Source organism: Pelodiscus sinensis, chromosome 26 (genome assembly GCF_052426305.1).
Source record: "Pelodiscus sinensis isolate ZL-2025 chromosome 26, ASM5242630v1, whole genome shotgun sequence".
Lineage (NCBI taxonomy): Eukaryota > Metazoa > Chordata > Testudines > Trionychidae > Pelodiscus > Pelodiscus sinensis.
In genome coordinates, this window is record NC_143077.1 from 21713787 (window position 1) to 21733307 (window position 19521).

The 19521-nt window shown below is 48.9% G+C and overlaps 1 protein-coding gene across 1 annotated transcript; it reads left to right on the forward strand.

The window, feature by feature from the left end:
• Positions 1–663: 663 nt before the first annotated feature.
• Positions 664–18201, forward strand: HTR1D (5-hydroxytryptamine receptor 1D). Its single transcript, XM_006113267.5, has 3 exons — positions 664–747; positions 11067–11109; positions 13602–18201. Exon 3 carries the CDS (start codon positions 14402–14404, stop codon positions 15548–15550), a length of 1149 nt encoding a protein of 382 aa, XP_006113329.3. The 5' UTR covers positions 664–747; positions 11067–11109; positions 13602–14401; the 3' UTR covers positions 15551–18201.
• The last annotated feature ends 1320 nt before the right edge of the window (positions 18202–19521 follow it).

The following is a 19521-nucleotide window of genomic DNA, read 5'->3' on the forward strand; positions in this document are numbered from 1 at the left end:
AATGGCCCGGGGCCCGGGCAGCGTGTCCGCTCGGAGAGCCCCGCAGCCGCCCGCAATGATCCGGGGCCGGGCAGCGTGTCCGCTCGGAGAGCCCCGCAGCCGCCCGCAATGGCCCGGGGCCGGGCAGCGTGTCCGCTCGGAGAGCCCCGCAGCCGCCCGCAATGGCCCGGGGCCCGGGCAGCGTGTCCGCTCGGAGAGCCCCGCAGCCGCCCGCAATGGCCCGGGGCCCGGGCAGCGTGTCCGCTCGGAGAGCCCCGCAGCCGCCCGCAATGATCCGGGGCCGGGCAGCGTGTCCGCTCGGAGAGCCCCGCAGCCGCCCGCAATGGCCCGGGCCCGGGCAGCGTGTCCGCTCGGAGAGCCCCGCAGCCGCCCGCAATGGCCCGGGGCCCGGGCAGCGTGTCCGCTCGGAGAGCCCCGCAGCCGCCCGCAATGATCCGGGGCCCGGGCAACGTGTCCGCTCGGAGAGCCCCGCAGCCGCCCGCAATGGCCCGGGGCCGGGCAGCGCTGCCACATCCCCAGCCCGGACGGCTCCTGGAGGCAGCCCGCATGGACCGGTGCAGAGGGAGGCAGGAGTCTGCTCCTGCCGGCAGGCACCACCCCTGCGGCTCCCATTGGCTGCGAATGAAGAAGTGCGGCCAATGGGGGCCGAGGGGCGGTGCCGGCCGCTGGCCCCTCGGGAGCGGGGTGGGGAGACAAGTAGCCGGCTTGCCTTAGCCTCGCTGCGCTGCTAACCGGGAGCTGCCTGTGGTAAGTGCCGCCTGAGCCATACCGCTGCCTGCCCCACGCCCCAGCCCTGAGCCAGCACCCCAAACCTGCTCCTGCACCCCACCCGTCTGCCTCAGCCCGGTGGCCCCACCCACACCTAAACTGCCTCCCAAGGCTTACACCCTTCCCCCCTCCTGCACTGTAGCCTCTGCCCCAGGCTAAACCCTGAGCCACCTTCCATACTGAACACCCCTTAGCCTCAGCCCAGAGCCTGCTCCCCCAAAAGCCCTGCCCCAGCCCAGAAAAAGGGAGGGAGGGAGGGTGAGGGAGAGCAAGCTGTGCGTGAGCAAGACAAGGTTTGGTCTGAGGTCTCTTTGAAGTGTAGGAACAGCCCTAGGGCTGTTGCTACATGTCAAAGGCGGAGATGCCCTATCGACTAATTGAATAGTCAATGCAAAATGCAATAGTCAATTACCCAATACTTATACTCAACATCCTTACTGTGATTCCTTCTGGCCTCGCCATCAATGACTGAGGTTAGCCTGCTGAACCCCTCCTCTCAGTCTTGGTAGGGGGAATTGATCCTCACTCTTGAAATTAACTATTAATTGGGGCAGAAAGAGGGACTGGCTCTGCAGCCTGCTGATCAAGATGCTCCCTAGGGATGTGTGCAGAAGCAGGCAGAGCAAGGAGTTCAAGCGGGGTCTGCACAGCCCAATTCCGTGCTGTACCCACCATCTCTCTCTCGGTCTTTCCCTCCCCTGAACAAGATTTTCCAGCAGTCTTGGTTAAATCGTTTGTGAAATGGAATCGTTTTCCATCAAGCCTGTTAATTGCCTCCCTGTTAAAATGTGTCTGGTATTTCCAGTTTGCACTTGGCTGACTTGAGCTTTCATCAACTGGATCTTGATTTGCCTTTGCCTGCTAAGTCAAAGGGCCTCTAATATACATTGCCTCTTAACTTTCTCTTCAGTAAAATAAATAGATGGAGCTGTTCAGGGCCACTGAGGACAGGAGGGGCAAAAAGGGCAGCAGCTGGAGCCCTGGGTGGTATGGGTCTGGCAGTGCTGAAGTGCTGGCTGGGGGGAGGCTAGCCCTAGCCCCAGCCTTGCCCTTTTCATCTGAGGCCCTGCCTCTTCTGAAGTCTGGAGCCAGCCTCCTCCACCTTACCCAGAAGCTCAGCAATTCTGTCTTCAGCCCTGGAGCTGCCCTAAAGTTTTCTCACCAGAGCGGGGTGCCCTACACTGGAATTCAGTACCACTTCCCTGCTCTCAGTGACATCCCCTTTGGTACTGCTCCTGTTCAGCTGCTCAGGCCCTTAAGTCGCAGCTTTGCCGGCAGCAGTCTCCCTCCCCCCCCCACAACCACCATCCCAGATGGCCAGCTGGACCTGTATTGCTTGTTCCTGGCCCAAGACGGGAACTGATACTGGTGGAGATTTCAGGGCAGTGAGATTTCTCCAGGCTTCAGGGAGCAAGGACAGCTCTTGACTCACCTTGGAGCTCTGCTTTCCGGATGATTTTATTTTATTTTATTGTATTTTAAACCTCTCCGAAATGCTTGTGTTATTACAAATCTAATCCTGAGCTGCCCCTTGTTGCTAACATTAGCCAACCAAGCATCTAGTGCCTGCCTCTCCTCCCCTCCTTTGGACATGGCTCTATGAGCATTCTCTGACCACAGAGAAGGAAGGACTGTTTGGGAGGTCAGGGTACAGGAATGTTGATTGTGACATTCACACCCGTCTTGGCAGGCGCTAATGAGTAACAAGCCCAGAAGTGGTCAGTCTCAGTAGCCCCTTTGGCTTTCCATGAGAACTGGCCTGACAGGTGCCTCGTAGCTGCTCTGCAGGGGGAAGTTTTGACACATTCTCGTCTGGGGGGCTGGTGTAAATGCCCCAGGGTCACACAGTGCAAATCTTTTCCCATGTTATCTGGCATCTTTTGGTGAATTGGCTCACACACTCTGAACTAGAGATGCACAGAACCATGACAATTGTTCAGTGGTTAAACAGTTACATTATTACTGTTTAACCAGTTAACCACTGGCGGACAGCTGCCAGGGCTGGGCACCCACTTGCCTGCCCAGCCACTTCTGCTGGCCCACCCAGTCCAACTAAGAGCAGCCAGGGCTCAGCCAGAGTCCTGCTTTGGCTGCTGTGGTGTAGCTGGGGCAGGGGTTCACCACTAGGGCTGGGACCAGGGTTCTGCCAGCCCACCCAGGCCTTTTTGGAGAATGTTGGGGATAACTTCTTGGCACAAGTGCTGAAGGATCCGACCAGGGGCCATACGCAGCTTGAGCTTCTGCTCACAAGCAGGGAGGAACTAATAGGGGAAGTGGAGGTGGGTGACACCCTGGGAAGCAGTGATCATGAGATGGTAGATTTCAGGATCCTGACCAAAGGAAGAAAAGAGAGTAGTAAAATACACACCTTGGACTTCAGAAAAGCAGATTTTGACTCCCTCAGAGATCTGATGGGCAGAATCCCCTGGGATGCTAACATGAAGGGGAAGGGAGTCCAGGACAGCTGGCAGTATTTTAAAGAAGCCTTATTGAAGGCACAGAAAGAAACCATCCCGACGCATAGCAAGAGAGGCAAACATGGGAGGAGACCGGATTGGCTTACAGGAGAAATCCTTGGTGAACTTAAGCACAAAAAGGAAGTTTACAAAGAGTGGAAACTTGACAAATGACCAGGGAGGTGTTTAAATGTATAGTTCGAGAGTGCCGGGGGTTATCAGAAAGGCGAAAGCACAGATGGAATTGCAACTGGCTAAGGATGTGAAGGATAACAAGAGAGGTTTCTACAGGCATGTTAACAAGAAGAAGGTGATCAGAGAGGATGTGCGGTCCCTACTGGATGAAGTGACAGATGATGTGGGGAAAGCTGAAGTACTCAGTGCTTTCTTTGCCTCTGTATTCACGGACAAGGTTGGCTCCTGGACTAATGCGCTAAGTGATGCAAGATGGGATGAAGATGGACAGCCCGTGGTGGGTAAAGAACAGGTTAGGAACTATTTGGAAAACCTAAATGTACACAAATCCATGGGTCCAGACTTAATGCATCCCAGGGTACTGAGGGAGTTGGCAAATGTCATTGAGGAGCCTTTGGCCATTATCTTTGAAAAGTCGTGGAGATCGGGAGAAATCCCGGATGATTGAAAAAAGACAAATGTAGTGCCCATCTTCAAAAAAGGGAAGAAGGACGATCCAGGGAACTATAGGCCGATCAGTCTTACCTCGGTTCCTGGAAAAATCATGGAAGGGATCCTTAAGGAATCCATTTTGAGGCACTTGGAAGAGAGGAAAGTCAGCATGGATTCACAAAGGGAAAGTCGTGCCTGACCAATCTCATTAGCTTCTATGATGAGGTAACTGGCTCCGTGGATGTGGGAAAGTCAGTGGATGTGATATACCTGGATTTTATCAAGGCTTTTGATACAGTCTCCCACAATATTCTTGCCAGCAAGTTAAGGGAATGTGGATTGGATAATTTGACAGTAAGATGAATAGAAAGATGGCTAGAAGGCCAGGCCCAGCGGGTAGTGATCAATGGCTTGATGTCAGGATGGCCGTCGGTTTCTAGGACCGGTTTTGTTCAGTATCTTTATTAATGACCTGGGTGAGGGGATGGATTGCACCCTCAGCAAGTTTGCGGATGACACTAAGCTAGGGGGAGAGGTAGATACGCTCGAGGGCAGAGATAGGGTCCAGAGTGACTTAGACAAATTGGAGGACTGGGCCACAAGAAATCTGATGAGGTTCAACAAGGACTCTGATGAGGTTCAACAAGAGTCCTGCACTTGGGACGGAAGAGTCCCAAGAATTGTTACAGGCTGGGGACCAACCAGCTAAGTAGTAGTTCTGCAGAAAAGGACCTGGGGGTTACAGTGGATGAGAAGCTGGATATGAGTCAACAGTGTGTCCTTGTAGCCAAGAAGGCTAATGGCATTTTAGGTTGCATTAAGAAGAGCATTGCCAGCAGATCCAGAGATGTCATTATTCCCCTTTATTTGGCTCTGGTGAGCCCACATCTGGAGTACTGTGTCCAGTTCTGGGTCCCCCCACTACAAAAAGGATGTGGATGCATTGGAGAGGGTCCAGCGGAGAGCAACCAAAATGATTAGGGGGCTGGAGCATATGACTTATGAGAAGACGCTGAGGGAGTTGGGTCTGTTTAGTCTGCAGAAGCGAAGAGTGAGGGGGGATTTGATAGCAGCCTTCAACTTCCTGAAGGGAGGTTCCAAAGAGGATGGAGAGAGGCTGTTCTCAGTAGTGACAGATGGCAGAACAAGGAGCGATGGTCTCAAGTTGTGGTGGGAGAGGTCCAGGTTGGATATTAGGAAAAACTATTTCATTAGGAGGGTAGTGAAGCACTGGAATGGGTTACCTAGGGATGTAGTGGAGTCTCCATCCCTAGAGGTGTTTAAGTCTTGGCTTGACAAAGCCCTGGCCAGGTTGATTTAGTTGGGATTGGGCCTGTCTAGATCAGGGGGCTGGACTTGATGACCTTCTGAGGTCTCTTCCAGTTCTATGATTCTGTTTCCATGACAGAAGCTTTATCGACATTATCTGTCGAAGAAGCCTCTGTCAACAAAAGCCTGTAGTCTAGATGTACTGTCGACAGAACTCAGCAGTAGTGTAGATGCAGGTATAGCTTTGTCGACAAGTCTACTTTTGTGGACAAAACCCTGTAGTCTAGACACACCCTAGGTTATTCTTTATTTCTACGAGGAATAAGCCTTTTGTGCAAGAGCTCTTGCTCAAAAAGGTGTTTGTGGATAGGAAACAGGTTTTTGCACAAAACCAGCCTACCGAAAGAAGCACAGTGCTCTGGTGGCTGATCAGAGCTTTCTTGTGAGAGAGTGTCCATGCAGTGTGCATGCTCTCTTGCACAAAAGCGCATCGCTTTTCTGATGTGCTGTTGCAGTGTGGATGCGCTCTTGTGCAAAAAGTTTTTGTAGAAGATCTTACAAAAAGCTCCTTGCGCAAGAAGCCTGCAGTCTAAATGTAGCCTTAGTGATTTGTTTCGGGTTATTAGCCTCCAACTGAAAGGACAGCCTGGAAAGGTGCATATGCAATTATTAACCTTCTCCTGGCTGCCCCTCACTCCCACCCAGCACCAAACCTAAGTCTGACAATTCTGTTGTTTTCTGTAGTTTTGAATATAAGCACCTCTTATCATGCCTCCCATGTTCATCTCAGCGGAGAGCACTGCGATGGTGGGTTCCTTTCCCACTGTTCATTGTGAGACACCATTGTAGCATGTCCCCAGCTGGAGCATTTGCACAATTCCTGGCAGGGCTGTATATTGGGTCTTTCTTCTTCTCTTCACTGCTGACAGGTCTGTTTTCTGCCAGATCTGATTATGAGCAACGAGGCATTCAGAGATGCCATGAAGGCTGAGTAGAGACCAATGTTCTGCAGCTCAGAGCCAACTTGGAAGTTTGGAAAACACATTCATCTCCAGATGCCTAAGCTCTTGTAAAAAGTCTGTCTTTGAGTCCCTCAACACAATGCCACAGCCATAGCTATAGTTCAGTGGGCTGGTGCTTTGGAACTCAGGCAAAATACTCTTTCTTATAGGAGAGTAATGCTGGTTATTTATTAATTCAAAAAGGCAACATGAATAGTTTCTTTCCCTCCTGGGATCAATGACCATTTCCAGCTTTTGTTCGTTAACAGGCACAGCCTCTAAATTCTGAGTACATGAAGTAAACAAACTCCTCAAACTCTGACTCAGGGTTATTGTTGTGCTATCTCCAGCTTCCATTTTGGAGCTACTTTGGTGAGAATTTGAACCTAGTTTTTGCTGTCTTCCTTCCAGCTCCGGGATAGGGGTGTGCTCGCTTTTAGCATTCGCCACTCCTGCTGCCCAGTTTGTTTAAGTGAGACCCTGGCTGATTGTTGCTCTGCCCTGATTGCAGGCCAGTGGCATAGACTGGTTGTTGCCCCACCTTGCTTGGGGGTCCAGGCCCAAAGACTTGTTTGCAGATCTGCCCTGACTGCAAGTCCGAGCCATATCACCTGAATGTTGACACCACAATTAAACAGCCTGGCAGCCCAAGCCCCATGAGCTCAAATCAGCTGAAATGAGTCAGCCACAGGTAATAAGAACATAGGAACGGCCAGACTAGTTCAGACCAAAGGTCCATCTAGCCCAGTAGCCTGTCTGTCGACAATGGCCAGCACCAGGTGCTTCAGAAGATATCAGCAGAGCAGGTAATCATGAAACGATCCTTCACCTGTCATCCAGTCTCAGATTCCAGCCAACAGAGGCCAGGGACACCATCCCTGCCCATCCTGGCTAGTAGCCATTGATGGACCTAACCTCCATGAATGTATCTGGTTCTTTTCTGAGCCCTGTCATAACTTTGACCTTCAGAACATCCCTTGGTGATGATTTCCACAGATTGTCTGTGTGTTGTGTGAAGAAAAACTTCCTTTAGCTTGTTTTAAACCTACTACCTATTAATTTTATTTGGTGACCCCTAGTTCTTGTGTTCTGAGGAGTAAATAACATTTCCTTATCTACTTTCTCCGCAGCAGTCACAATTTTAGAGACCTCTATCATATCCCCTCTTAGCCTTTTTGAGTTGGGGCAACTAGCTCTGCAAAGAGTATTCAAGATGTGGGTGTACCATGGATTTATATATTGGCATTGTGATATTTTCTGTCTTATTGCCTGTCTCTTTCCTAATGACTCTGAACATTCTGCTTGTTTTTTTTTTCTCTTTTTTATTCAGCTACATATTGAGTGATGTTTTCAAAGGACTATCCACAGTGACTCCCAAGATCTCTTTTGAGTGGTAACAGCTAAATGATCCCTCTTATACTAGATCTGCTTATTTGCTTAACAGCCTTTGGTGAGGGATCTTGTCAAAGGCTTTCTGCAAGTCTAAGTACATGATATCCACTAGATCCCCCTTGCCAACATGCTTGTTGACTCCTTCTAATAATTATAATTTATGGGTGAGGCATGATTTCCCTTTACAAAACACATGTTAACTCTTACCCAACAAATTATGTTCATCTACGTGTCTGACAATTCTGTTGTTTTCTGTAGTTTTGAATATTTGTCCAGGATTGAAGTTAGATTTATAATATGTAATTGCTGGGATCACCTCTGGAGTCTTCTTTTATAAAAGGATGTTACTTTAGCTGTTTTCTAGCCATCTGGTGCAGAAGCAGATTTAAATGATAGGTTACTGAAATCCTTCAGAACTCTTGGTCTGGTCCTAGTGACTTATTACTGTTTAACCGGTCAAACAGTGTAGATGTAGCCTCAGGTGTTGGGGACTGGGATTAGGAGAATCATGAAGCGAGAGCAAGTTGTCCAGGCACCAAATACAATGAATGAGAAGTAGGTGTCCAAGAATGGGATTCACAAAAACAAACAACTAGACGGAGAACCACCCAAGCTGGCCAATGAAAGATGCTGAGGCAGCAGGTATGTCTTAAGCCTTGCCATGCTCAGAGACTTTGGCACCACAACCCAGGCTGCAGGAGGTGCCTCCCTCTGCTTGGGAGTCTTGGCTGCAAACCCGCTCTTGGTATTTGGCACCTGCTATGTTTTTGTGAGAAGGAGGAGGGCTTCCTCCGATCACGCAGCCCAGTGCTCAGGGCACTTACCTAGCCTGGGGAAGAGCCTCAGTTCATGCCCCCAGAAGGAGTTTGACAGCCCTGCTGGTTCTCAGGTGAGGACTCCAACCACTGGGCTCTGGTACATGCCCTTGAGCAAAATATCAGTCTCTGCTGCTGAAGCTGTCAAATGGTGGCTGAAGTAATTGGCACAGGGTTAAGTGAGTTTCCAGCCCAGAGCCATGCTCATGGCTTTTTCGGTGTTTATGCTCAATGAGGCAACCGCAGCCCTCTCTCACACGACGGCTAGAGCACTCAGCTTATTCACAGCCCTTCTTCCCCTCAGGTGGAAGTGTGTGTGGGGAGGCTGGGCTATGCATAGAATCGTAGACTACTAGAACTGGAAGGGACCTTGAGAGGTCTTTGAGTCCAGTCTCCTGCCCTCATGGCAGGACCAAGCACCATCTAGACCATCCCTGAGAGGTGTTTCTCCAACCTGCTCTTAAATATCTCCAGAGATGGGGATTCCACAACCTCCCTGGGCAATTTATTCCAGTGTTTAACCACCCTGACAGGCAGGAAGTTTTTCCTAATGTCCAACCTAAACCTCCCTTGCTGCAGTATAAGCCCATTGCTTCTTGTCCTATCCTCAGAGGCCAAGGAATACAATTTTTCTCCCTCCTTCTTGTTACCACCTTTTAGGTACTTGAAAGTTGCTATCATGTCCCCTCGTAGTCTTCTCTTTTCTAAACTAAACAAACCCAATTCTTTCAGTCTTCCCTCATCGATCATATTTTCTATCAATTTTGTTGCCTTGAGGGCAGGGGATGAACTCGATGACTTCGCAGGGTCCCTTCCAGTTCTAGTGTTCTATGATTCTATTGTATGAGTCTATGGCAGGGGAGGGTGTTGAGTCCTAGGCTAAACACAAGGCAGGAGGCTTCCTCCACCCTCCTCTCTTTTATGCTAGTTCACAGATAGGCTCAATATGGCAAGTGATCTCGGAGCACGCTGCTCAGGTAGGGCCCCCAGGCAGGTGAGGTGGAGCAGTGCTTGTCGCCCTTCCTTTGATGCATTGCAGGGATGGTTGCAGGGGCAGATGACCATTTTGCGGGGCCCCGGGCAGCATAATTCTGCGGGGCCCCCGCTTTGCCACAGCGCATGTGTGGGGCGGCCGCCCCGTTCGCCCTGCTCTATATCCGCCCCTGGATGGTTGGGCATTTGGGCACCTGGTGTGGAGCTGCAGGGTGCATGCTGGGTACCTAGGTGCTGAGTGAGTGTAGGCACCTACCAGGTTCAGGAGCAGCCTAGTGGGGCCTGATACTGGCATGTAGGTGTCTACACTGAGAGTTGGATGCCAAAGTTCCTTTATGAATCCAGCCCAAGTGTTCAGAAGTGGAGCTGGCCACTGGCAATTTTGAAAGTCTTACTAAGCACCTGTCTGAACCATTTAGCTGCCTGGATACCTTTGAAAATCCATCTCTGAGACACTCTAGAAAACTACCTCTAGGAGCGTGGACTTAAGCACCTTAGCTCCTTTGTGGTTTAATTTGGTGTAGGCAAGAGAGAGTCAGTGCAGTATGGCCTGGCTGTGCCTAGCAAGAAACTTAGCTGCTTATATAAATTATCCTATATCCATCAGGCCCTGCTGCTTTGTCAGCCAGAGTAGAACTTTTGAATTGCACCAGGAGTTTTTTCCTAGATGATAGTCTTTCCCTGGCTTTGGAACATTCAAGATTTTCATTTGGGAACAGTTAGTTTGCATTAGAATTTTGTGCATCACATAGGGTTGCCAGGTAGACCCCGCCAAAAAACCGGACACACTTGATCATGGGCGGGGTGGGGGGGAGGGCTGGCCGGGAGGTGGGTGGGGCAGGAAGCAGAGCTGTCAGGAGGTGGGAGGTCCGGGGGTGCGGGGTTAGACTGGAGGAAGGGAGGGGGCGGGAAACAGAGCTGACGGGAGGGGGGGTGTCAAGGGGCCATGGGGCTGGCTGGGAGGAAGGGGGGGCTGGGAAGTAGATCTGGCGGGGGGTGGGGCGGACAGCCACTGGCAACAGCCAGAGTCCTTCGGACTGCGCCCCTGACAGGCACTCCCTTTAGTTGGGAGCAGAAGCCGGGCGGGGGCGGGGCTGGGAGTCACTCCCCGCGCCTGGCTTCTGCATGCAACCAGAGGCTCCCAGCTGGGAGGTGGGGCCGCAATTGGCGCTGGGAGCCTCTGGTCCCGTGCAAAAGCTGGGCGGGGGGGAGGGGTGGTGGTGGCTGGGAGTCCCGGCCCCCACCTCTCCCCACCTGGATTTTGCACGCGACTACAGGGCTCCCAGTGCCGATCGCAGCTCCGCCTCCCAGTCGCTCCTTCGCCCCCGCCAGGCTTCAGTCTGGCGCCCAGCCGGAAATTCAGAAAATACTGGACATTGCACATGTCCAGTATTTTCTGAATTTTTCTACCAGACAGACGGTGTATATACTGGACTGTCCGGTAGAAAACTGGACACCTGGCAACCCTTTACATCAAGATTTTGATTCCCCTTTTGGGCATAGAACTGTGAGGATCAATATGGCAACATTTTGATATTCAAGGCTTGGCAGGTGTGGTCTGGATTTTATTTTTCATTGCTGATTTAGAATCAGATTGGAAGAATGGCTCTTCCTTATGACAAATAGGGAATGTCAGTCTAAAACAGAGAGAACTTGAGTGTGAGAAATGTTTTGCAAAGATTTGAACTTGGCTGCAGGATTCTGTTGTCTGTACGTAATGTTTCTGATCTGTTTTGTTGTTGTAGGGTTTGCTTGTGAGTTGGCCTATGAGAGGAGCCCAGTGCCCAGGTAAATATACTTCAGTATTCCCAACTGGAAAATGGCAATTTCTGAGTTGTTATTCAGTTCAAAAAACTCTGTTAGGCTGAATTTTAGCTCAGGGCTTCAAAATGGGACTTTTAGCAGATTTACAGAAAGCTTTTCTTTTGTGGGGTTGTTTTTTGCTAACTTTCGAACCCAGAAATAATCTAGGGTGGGGTGGGGAATCTAAGGCCCAGGGGATGAATGCTGGATCTGGCCCCTGAGGCTTGGGGAGCCCCTGTTGCTATGTGGTGGGTTTTTTGTTTCTCACTTGTATGCAGTCCCTGACTGGCACCTGACCCAGAGAAGGCGCCCCACCCCTGGTTTAAGGAGCGATCTGAAACGTTCCAGTGCAAGTTGCTGAAGCAACAACTCTCTCTAAACAGAAATGTCCCATTCAAAATAAGCCTGTGAGGAAGAACAGCGGAAACCTTCTCTCTGAGGAGCCTAGTGTCTCCAGACTCCACTTTGGGCCAGACTCTGTGGCCCACTTTGGGCTCAGTTCTCAGTGGGATTCACGGGGTTTGTCTTGTCCTACAAAGCCTTAAGTGGTTTGGACCTTTGCCTTTGACAGATGCTTTTCCACCATGAAGTTGCATTATTTGTGATCAGGAGAGATGCTTGGGCTGGTTAATTTCAGAAGGGGGGCTATTGGTAGGACATTTCTCTGAGGAACTTTCAGCACATGTGCTCTACTAGAACCCAGATTTGTAAACCATTGTGGCATGAAACAAGGTTGCCAGTTTTCTTGGCTGTTTCCAGAAGGAACAGGCAACAAAGCAGTGCCAGTGGTAGGGATCAAAGCCAGTGCACTACACCCGGAAAGTCAGCTTAAGGTTCACAATTCCAGCTATGTAAATAACGTAGCTGGAGTTGACGTACCTTAAGCCAAGCTTGTCGCTGACTTTGCAGCGAGAGGTTGATGAGAGAAATGCTCCTGTCGACTTCCCTTACTTCTCATGATAGCAAGGAATACTGGTGACAGTAGGGATGCTCTCAGGTTCGATTTAGCGGATCTTTACTAGACCCATTAAATCAAACCCCAGAAGATTGATCACAAGAGTATTAGTCCTCTGGTAAATGGAGATGTGACCTTATTATGTGTGCAGTGGAGCTGGCTGAGATATTAAGGCTCTGGTTATATAAACAAAAGCTTCAGAGGGTAACCGAATTAGTCTGCAACAAGAAAAATTTAAAAAACAACAAAAAGTCTAGTAGCACTTTAAAGACTAATAAAACATGTAGATGGTATCATGAGCTTTTGTGGGAAAAACCCACTTCTTCAGATGACCAGAGTATTGTAAGTCCAGATCCAAGGAAAAATAAGGGAAGGGGGGGGGGGGAGAGGGAGAAAAAGAGAGATAGTGAGTAGATAAATTTTAAAAAACAAGTCAGTCTAGCAGCACTCTAAGGACCAACAAAACATGTGGATGGTGAGTAGATGGTTCAAGTAGTTACAGGAGTCTGTTAAGAACCATTAGCACCTTCATTGTTTCTTTGATTGCTAAAGTTATTAGAAGGAGGAAGATAGTGTGTGAGCCAACCAATATCCTTGTTTAGACCATTAGCATAAGAATTAAACTTGGGAATGAAGTTAAGTTCCAATCCTTTTCTGTGTATTTGGCTTGTGGAATTGGTCTGAAACAAAATGGTAACTTGAAGATCCATTAATGAGTGTCCAGGAAGATCAAAGTGTTCTCCAACAGGTTTTTGTGTGTTGCCTTTTTGGATATCTGGTGTGTGTCCATTAATTCTTTCCCATAGAGATTGTCCAGTTTGGCCAATATACATGGCAGTGGGACATTGTTGGCATTTGATGGCATAGATCACATTAATGGATGTGCAGTTAAATGAGCCTTTGATTTGGTGGCTGATGTCATTGGGTCCAGTGATTAAATCTTTTGTATAGATGTGTGTGCAGAGTTGCAGCAGGGCTGATAGCAGGGATGGGTTCCAGGATGATTAAACAAGGATATTCGATGGCTCACACACTATCTTCCACCTTTTAATAACTTAACTAACCAACCAGCCAATGGAGTTGCTAATGGTTCTTAACCGACTCCTGTAACTACTTGAACTATCTACTCACCATCTACATGTTTCGTTGGTCCTTAGAGTGCTGCTAGACTGATTGTTGTTTTTTAAGTTTTATCTACTCACTGACTCTCTTTTTCTTCCTCCCCTCCCCGCCCCCTCTCCTTTATTTATCCTTAGATATGGACTTCCAACACTCCGGTCATCTGAAGAAGTGGGTTTTTCTCAGGAAAGCTCATGATACCATCTACATGTTTCGTTAGTCTTTAAAGTGCTACCAGACTATTTGTTATATAGACAGTCACTTACTAAATCTAATGAAATACATAAAAAGAGGCCTGTGGCTCCATTAATGCCCAAAGGGCCCGGTCTAACATTGAGGCTGTGAACTTCCACATCACACGATTCCACAGTTCTGGGCTAACGCACTCGCTTTCTCTCTTTAGATCTGTTCGGCGATTACCAGCCATGTCAGACGAGGAAGTCCATCTTTGGTTGGGGGAATGATTGCACCACCGCTCATTAGAATCATTCACCATCTACTCAGTCATGGCCAATTCAGTAACTGGGACATCCTATGAATTTCAGGTCCACAGCATTGAACTCGTTAACCATTCAGCAGTCACAGCTAGCATTTAAGGGTTGCATGGACAGGTGAGAGAAAGCCAGGGTGGTCTGGAGATGTGCATACTGCTAGAACTTGGAACAAATGACTACATAGGGCCTAATAAGTGTGTCTGGCACCATACAGTCTTGTATTGTCATATGTACTCATGGAAGGGAGAGTTCCCTGTGAGAAGAGTTGCCATGTTCAGCTATTAACTGTGGGCAAGAGTTTTCTTAGAAAGTTTTGTCTCAAAGACAGGCCAATATGGCAATGTCAGATGTTCCACTCTGCATTTCACTCTCCAGTACTGAGAATTAGCTCAAAAAGAAGATGTGGACAGAACAGAAATTAAAACACTTTTTGGCCTTTGGCTAGATGAGAAATTGTGAAATAAAAATGGAATACCCGTAAATTCCCACCCTTTATACTCTAGCCAGTGTCAAAGTATGGCAGAAATAACAACTGGATGATTGTGTTAGAACTTGCTGCTTAGTGTAGTGGTACAAGAGATGTGTTGAAATAAACTGCAGGAATCTAATTTAGAAAATTCTTCACCTGTTACCCAGAGGTTGTTCTCCCCAGACTTGGTGTTATCCACAAAAGTTCCATTTCAGGTGAAACAGTCACATTGAAATTGCAATGGAAAATAAAAAAATGCCCCAGTGTAACCATTCACAAGAACTTTCTCGCCAGAATACATCCAATGAGTCTCTTAACTCCACTGAAATGCCGATGGCTTGGGATGAGACCACATTGCTAGGGCTGAGGATCTTACTAGCCGTCATTCTGTCTGCTATCACTCTGGCAACGGTTCTTTTCAATTCTTTTGTGATTATCACCATTTTTCTGACTAGAAAGCTTCATACACCTGCAAATTATCTCATTGGCTCCTTGGCCGTGACTGATCTCTTGGTCTCTATCTTAGTCATGCCAATCAGCATTGCTTATACTGTCAGCCACACGTGGGCGTTGGGCCAAGTTATGTGCGATATCTGGCTATCATCCGACATCACCTGCTGCACAGCCTCCATACTGCACCTCTGTGTCATTGCGCTGGACAGGTACTGGGCCATCACAAATGCTCTGGAATACACCAAGCGTCGGACGGCTGGCAGAGCAGCCCTCATGATAGCTCTTGTCTGGGTGATCTCAATTTGTATTTCTATGCCACCGCTTTTCTGGAGACAGGCAAAAGCTCATGAAGAAATGGCAGACTGTAGTGTGAACACTGACCAGATTTCCTACACAATCTATTCCACCTGTGGTGCTTTCTATATCCCGACTGTACTCCTGGTTATACTGTATGGGAGAATGTACATAGCAGCTCGGTCCAGGATTCTTAAGCCTCCTTCATTATACGGAAAACGATTTACCACAGCCCACCTGATTACTGGCTCCACTGGGTCATCCCTCTGCTCCATTAACTCTAATCTTCATGAGGGGCATGCCCATTCTGGGGGCTCCCCTGTGTTTATCAATCATGTGAAAATCAAACTTGCAGATAGTATCCTGGAAAGGAAACGAATTTCTGCTGCAAGAGAAAGGAAAGCCACAAAAACTCTGGGTATTATCCTGGGAGCTTTTATTTTCTGCTGGCTACCATTTTTTGTTGTGACCCTGATCCTGCCCATCTGTCAGGATGCCTGCTGGTTTCATCCGATCCTATTGGACTTTTTCACATGGCTAGGTTACTTAAACTCACTTATCAATCCAGTCATATATACTGCTTTTAATGAAGAGTTTAAGCAGGCCTTCCAGAAACTAATCCAGTTCAAAAAATATTCTTAGTCCTGCTACTTTCTTGTTTTGTCATTTGTCCCAGTGCATCCCCACAGCCCATCTTGTGGCTTGTGGACTCAGGCCTCCAGTTTGGACTGATAGTTGCTGTCTCTGTTGCTAGTTTGATGTACATGTAATGGAGAACTTCTTGCCAATCATTTTGTATTTATTTTTTGTCTGTGGTTATACATCTTTTCATAGAACTTCTTCCCGGTCTCTGCAGTGAGCGTGTATACTTACAAAATCAGGAGATGGAGGAAGTTTTGTAAGAAGCGTGCTGGAATGAATAGGAAAGCCAAATCCCCTGCTGTAGTGTGACATGGGTGTGACACGGTGGGAGCAGAAATATGTGTGGGTCCCAACTCTATTTCTTGTGAATAGTATTAGCAGAAATTCTCAATTGTGAATGAGGGTGGCTGCTGCGGGGAAGGTATATTAACTTTCGAGGCCTTATCTGAGGGGGAAATCTCGCTCCCCTGGGGTACAGAGCCCCCAGAAGGGTCCGAGGCCGGAGGTCAAATCAGTGAGGCAGGAGAGAAACCTAGAAGAGAAAACTTTATGATGCATGCATGCAGGCTGTCACACCAAGAGTGAAGCAGCAGCAAAGAGAGACAGATTCAGGTATCCTATATACAGAATGCTTAGACAGTTCAGTTGTTGATTGTTCTTCTTTAACATATTAAAGTCTCAGCAGAAGCACTCTGAGACTTCTGTTCACCCCAGGAGTGCTAGAAGTAAGTTTTACAGAACAAAGCCATATGAGAATGTGGAGTGAGTGGTCTTACAAGGCAAACTGTGCCAAAGATAAGGGTTTACATGACAAATTGTGACAGACTAGGAGTATCCATGAACTTGAGATGGGAGGCATTGTAAGGGTCTTGATTAGAGTTAATTTGATTTCTCTCTGTTACAGGGAGAGAGGTCTGGAAAACTTTTAACCCTTACAGCAGTTTTCTTTTAGAGTTTTGATTTCCTGCACAGTCCCCCCTTTAGACACAATTGGAGTTATTTGATTTTTCTCCCACATATCTGTACTAGGGATGTGAAATGTCAGTTAACTGAATAGTCAAGTAACCTCGTGAATTCTTATCTGTTAGTCGACTATTCTATCGTCCCGGGGCACGGGGCTGGCAGCCAGCGCATCTCACTCCCGAGGAGCCCCCTGCCACTCTGTGCTGCTGCCTCTGTATCAGAGGCAGCAGCGTGGGGTGCCAGGCAGGAGTTGGTCTGTGAGGAGAGGCAGTTTAAAAACCAGCTCCCCTCACGGACTGGCTGCCTGTCACCCTGTGCTATCACCTCTGATAAAGAGGCAGCAGCCCTTGCCTGTGGGCGGGTCTGGTCTTCCTGACCCAGCATGAGCCGGAACTGAGCTGGGCTGCCTGCCTGCCCGGCTCCTAATACATTTTAAATGCAGAGCCACAGCAGAGGTAGGTCCCAGACCTGGCACAAGCCAGGACTGAGCCGGGTTGCTGGCCAGGAGGGTGGGGAAGAAATGCATATAGTCTATAGCAGTGGTCACCAGCCAGTAGATTGGATCTACTGGTAGAGCGTGAAGTCTCTGACAGGGGATCCTGACTGGTTTGGTCAAGCACAGCACTTCAGCTGCCCCTCCCCTCACTGCTTTGCGTCTCCTGCCCTTTGCATTGGAGCTGCCTGCCCCCTCCTGGGAGCCTCCTGCTTGCTCTGCAGAGCAGGGAAGGGAGAGGAGGGAGCACTGATGTCAGGGTGCCCCTTTCCCACCCTGCATTCTGTCTTCACAGAACAGAGGGGGGCACCGGGCTTGGGATGCAGGGAGTTTGCTGGCTGCTTTTGGGAGTGGTGCAGGGCCAGGGAAGGGGTGAGCCTGCCTTAGCCCCACTGCACCACCACCCAGGAGCCACCTGAGGTCAGCAGTGTCCAGTTGGAGCCAGAATCTTAAACCCCTGCCCCAGTCATGAACCCCTCCTGCAGCTCAAGCCCCTGTCCTAGTCCTGAGCCCCTTAGACTCAAATGCCCTCAGAGCCTGTACCCTGAATCCCCTCTACCCCAACTCCCTGCCCCAGGCTGAGCTCAGAGCTCCTCTCACTCCATATCCCTTAGACCAAGACGAGAGCCTATTCCCCAACCATCTGCCCCTGCCTGGTGAAAGGGAGAAAGATGGGGGAAAGAGGGAGGACAGAGTGAGCAGGGGTAGGGCCTCAGAGAAGTGGCACGAAGGAGGCGGGACAAGGGTATTTGTGTTTGAGGTAGATCTTGGATTGCACTTAAGTTCAAAAAGTGATCTTGTGCTTAAAAAGGTTGGAGACCACTGGTCTATAGCATTAACCTCTAAGCACAATAGCATTAACCTCTAAACTTCTGCTTATCGGTTAATCGGTTAGTTGACTGCACTATTACATCCCTAATCTGTACCCATCCTACCCATTGAAAATGTGTTGAGCCAGTAATGGGTATCTGGATAATTGTTCATAATGTTGTGACACTGAATGTGACAGTTAGAATCAGGAAAGGGGCATGTGAGTTACGTGGAGCCTATTTCATTTCTCACCCTCCCTGTTGTGGAGGGATGCATGCTATATGACTATAAAACAAGTATTGTTTAAAATTATTTTTATACATTTTATCATCAATGGAATCAAAAGTGGAGAAATCCTACAAAAATAAACAGCATGTGAATATACTTTAAATGATATGGCTCTTATTTATGTGCTATTTTATTTTTTCATGGATATACTGAAAACAGAAAGAGACATTTTGCAGAAGAAAATATCGAGAAGCAATGTTCCCTCTAATGTGCTATGTCCATGTATGGAATGCATTTTGTTCTGTGCACCAATCTGGTGATGACATCCATATTGGTGCCCATAACATTTATTCTGTCCATGGATGTTCTATGGCAGGAGTGGGACTGAGGGGTGCAGGCTGTGGGAGGGGGTGGGGGCTCTGGAGTGGGGCTGGGAATGAGGTGTTGGGATGCAGGAGGGGGCTCCAAGCTGGGGCCGAGGGGTTTGGAGTGCGGGAGCTGGCTCAGGAGGGTGGAGGTGCGGGGTCTGTACAGGATGCGGAACGGAGGTCAGGGTAGGAATGTGCGGTCTAGGAGGGATCGAAGGTGGTGGAGGGGGCTCAGGGCTCATGCATGGTATTGGGATGGATGGCTCTGTGCTTCCCCACCCTCGCCTGCAGGCCCCACCCCTCATAGTTCCCATTGTCTGTGTTTCCTGGCCAATGAGAACTGTGGGGACCAAGCTTCCTGGTGCTCCCGGTGATGCGGCTCCAGCAGGGAGAAGGAACAGCAGCCAGGAAGGGCTGGCCCAGAACACTGAAGCTTTATGGGCTGTAGCCAAGGGTCCCAGACTGCAGCCTCTAATGCCCCTTTCTTAATCTGGCCCTGCTGCTGGAGCTGGTTCCCCTGGCAGCCCTGAGCCCAGTGTGGGGCTCGTCAGGCAGTCGTGGGCTTAGAATAGTGATAGAAATGTAGCCGTGTTAGTCTGGGGTAGCTGAAGCAAAATGCAGGACAATGTAGCACTTTAAAGACTAACAAGATGGTTTATTAGATGATGAGCTTTCGTGGGCCAGACCCACTTCCTCAGAAAATAGTCACAGCCATATATACCAAAGGATACAATTAAAAAAATGAACACATATGAAAAGGACAAATCACATTTCAGAACAGGAGGGGGAAGCAGGGGGGGGGGGAGGAAGGAAGGTAAGTGTCTGTGAATTGATGATATTAGAGGTGGGGAGAGTGGGATGTCTGTGAGCTAATGGTATTAGAGGTGATAATTGGGGAAGCTATCTTGGTAATGGGTAAGATAGTTTGAGTGTTTGTTCATTCCTTCCCGGAGAGTGTCGAATTTTAACATGAATGACAGTTCAGAGGATTCCCTTTCAAGTGCAGATGTAAAAGGTCTTTGTAGCAGAATGCAGGTGGTTAAGTCATTGAGAGAGTGTCCTTTCTGGTTAAAATGGCAAGAAACTGTTTTAGAAGGAACCTTGGTGGT

Bases quoted from the DNA above. Each gene is read 5' to 3' on its own strand.
- HTR1D (XM_006113267.5), top strand. From the start codon at position 14,402: ATGGAAAATAAAAAAATGCCCCAGTGTAACCATTCACAAGAACTTTCT.